The 2967-nt window shown below is 48.0% G+C and overlaps 1 protein-coding gene across 1 annotated transcript; it reads right to left on the reverse strand.

Annotated features, from left to right (window-relative positions):
* Nucleotides 1-748: 748 nt before the first annotated feature.
* On the reverse strand, nt 749-2320 carry LOC127766422 (peroxidase 2-like). The gene is made up of 2 exons (XM_052291468.1): nt 1997-2320; nt 749-1786 (listed from the first exon to the last, which is right to left on the reverse strand). The coding sequence occupies exons 1-2, from the start codon at nt 2222-2224 to the stop codon at nt 971-973; spliced, it is 1044 nt and encodes a 347-aa protein (XP_052147428.1). The 5' UTR covers nt 2225-2320; the 3' UTR covers nt 749-970.
* Between the last annotated feature and the right edge of the window lie 647 nt (nt 2321-2967).

Consider the following 2967-nt stretch of genomic DNA (forward strand, 5'->3'; position numbering starts at 1 on the left):
GCGCTGCGGTAATAAAATAGAAGGAAAGGAAAAAAAAGGAAAAGATCAGAGCTGATCCGAAACGTCTCCAACTACTTGTCTTGTTCGTGAACCCTTATATCCTAAACCAGACAAATCAAGGAGAAGCGCTTAAGCCATGTGGTTGGTGCGGTTTGTTGGATGGATTCTGTCCCAGCATGTGAGCATGTTTTCATGGCTTCAACTTGTATTATTTTGTGTCCACACATTTAAACATCTATGCTTCTTTTTCATCATTAACACCTTAATTTATGGCTAAAGAGACAATCCATCTAACTGCTCTCTGTGACATCCCCTTCTTTATAGTTAGATGGGTGAAGCATAACATGCTTTTTTTTTACAAGTTCAAATTCAATACTTGATCGAATTGACACCGTATGACCATCTAGCTACATTCATAGATAGTGCACATGCTTTCCAGCAAGAATTTGTAGTAGTTTATTTGAGAGTTCAAACAAGACTACATATTGTCATGATTCATTGATTCATGAACATAAAGAATGGAGGTTTTCCTGAAAAATATTTGAAGAAGACACATTATCCTCACAAAAAGTGGAGATTCTGAGTCTAAGCTCCAGATTCCAACATATTGATCATATTATATGGTTGAAACAATGGTTTTGCGTGGTCTCAGGCATGGATATATATATTAGGCCGCGTCGATCTGTTGCCAACATAACATATGAATAGTTGTTTCGAAACCTATGTATAAACTACAAAGGCACCATCGTGATTAATTAACATCGCAGTTAATTATATTTTTTATTATATCCAGATTTGTATGATTAACTTATGTAACAGATTAACATGGCTGAGAAATTACAGAGAACAAATTACAACAAATGGAAATCAAAAGAATGGATGTGTGAAAGCCAAATCAAGCTACTACAAGCATAGTCGTCGTTGATCATCGTCTCTGTGTGGTCGTCTTGTGTCCATGCATGCAATGCATTTAGTACAAGTGGTTGATGGCGCTGCACTTCTTCCTGATCTCCCCCTTGCTCCCCTCCGGCATGGGCAGCTGGCTGAGCTTGAGCAGCGAGTCGGAGAAGTCGGAGTCCCAGAGGGTGGCATTGTCGGCGTACTCGTGGACCTTGGAGAGCGACGTGGCGTCCGTGAGCAGCTGCCAGTCGGAGTGGAAGGTGACGATCTTGGCGAGGTTGTTGTGGTAGTAGGTGTTGTCGAGGAAGTCGCTGATCTTGCGGACGCGGCTGACGAAGCCCGGCATGAACCTGGCGACGACGGAGGCGTCCTCATCGCGGACGTTGTTGACGACGTCCGGGTTGGCGGCCTGGGAGCACTTGTAGTTGAGGAGGTCGCGGTACGCCGGGGTGATCTGCTGCGGCGGCTCGGAGAGGCGGCCGGTGAAGGAGGAGCAGTGGCCCTGGCCGATGGAGTGCGCGCCGGAGAGGATGACCAGCTGCTCGGTGTCGAAGCCCTTGGCGGCGAAGTTGTCCTTGAGCTGCTGCACGGTCATGGTGGAGTCCGGGAGCTCCGCCTGGGCCTCGTCGGCCCTGGAGACGACGCCGTCGAGGCGGCCCGCGGGGACGTCGAAGTGGACGTGGCCGTTGCTGAGGATGCTGCCGGCGTCGCGCGCCGCGTAGATGAGGATGTCGGAGCAGGACACCACGCCGGGGCACCGCTTCTCCACGGCCGCCTTGATCTCCTCCAGGAGGTCGAACGCCGCCAGCCCGATGTTCACCGGCGCCTCCTTCTCCGGGTGTGGGTTCTCGTACGACTTGTCCAGCAGGACTGACCCATCGCAACCCTGCATACATAAATACATAATTGCATTAATCCACAATGCTTGAAAGTTGGAACTAAGCTATGTAAGTAGCTAGGTCAGTTGAGATGATCATCTAGCTTCTCCACATATACTTCCTCCGTTTCAAAATATATAGCTGAGGTTAATTTATTTTAACTAACAAACATTACGAAAAAAAAACAGAAATAGTAGTAGTAATGATATTTTATGTACCCTGACGAAGCAGTCGTGGAAGAGGAGGCGGACGAGGGCGGCGCCGGTGCGGCGGTTCTGCTTGAGAGCCTTGATGACGTGCCACTTGATCACGTTCTCGACGCCCTTGCACTTCTTGTGGTAGTACCCGACCTTGAGCTCGCTCGCCGCGGCCGCCGATCCGGCGAGGAGCAGCGCCGCCGCCTGCACGGCGACGAGGGCGCAGAGGATGGCCACCGACAGCCTCATGTTTCCCCCAAAAGCCTATGTGACCAAGCAACCGGCCCTGTAGAGGAAAGCGGCTTGAGAGAGGTGCTTGAGCTGCGAGCTGGTGATGGCAAAGCTGAAGGTTTGGATGGGGTATATATTGCCGGGTTCGGACAAGTATTTCGGGTTTTTTAACGGCCATATGATTACTGTTCTGATGACAGCGAGAGGCCAACGCGCGAGCTGGACACACACGGCAATTGACAAGTTCGATTTGATAATTGATATAGTATCATGTACTACTACTGCATAATATCGATCCTATAATGTGCTTGCACAAGCTGGCCGTTGCTGTTGATATGATCGTGATATATATATCAATTAATATATAGAGAGGCATTATACGCCAGGCTGCACAGCCAATTATCGTTGTGTAGAATACGAGAATTTCCTGAGCCCTTCCCCTCTCGCACTAGCCATGGTACGGGGGACATATACTACATTAATTGCTAACCAGGATGCATAATATATATATATATGCCAATATGGTGGCTAACAACCGTATATAGTTCTCTATGGTTTCTGTAGTCTCAATGAAGAAGAGTAGACATATAATTGTACTGGTGTGGCTGATCAGCTGGACCATAGATTTCGCCATCGGACAGCAGTTTAGTCAGGTTAGTACATGATGTATATCCTTAATTATAGTATGCACCTAACATTCAAGAATCCTCAGCCTGAAGCTAGCTACGAGTGTACTGTTTGCTACTTTGTTTCTTTTGTTC

This window comes from Oryza glaberrima, chromosome 1 (assembly GCF_000147395.1).
Source record: "Oryza glaberrima chromosome 1, OglaRS2, whole genome shotgun sequence".
NCBI classification, from domain to species: Eukaryota; Viridiplantae; Streptophyta; class Magnoliopsida; order Poales; family Poaceae; genus Oryza; species Oryza glaberrima.

Coding starts and splice junctions, on each gene's coding strand:
- LOC127766422 (XM_052291468.1), bottom strand. CDS start 2,224: ATGAGGCTGTCGGTGGCCATCCTCTGCGCCCTCGTCGCCGTGCAGGCG. Junction 1,787..1,996: donor TCCACGACTGCTTCGTCAGG/GTACATAAAATA, acceptor TTATGTATGCAG/GGTTGCGATGGGTCAGTCCT.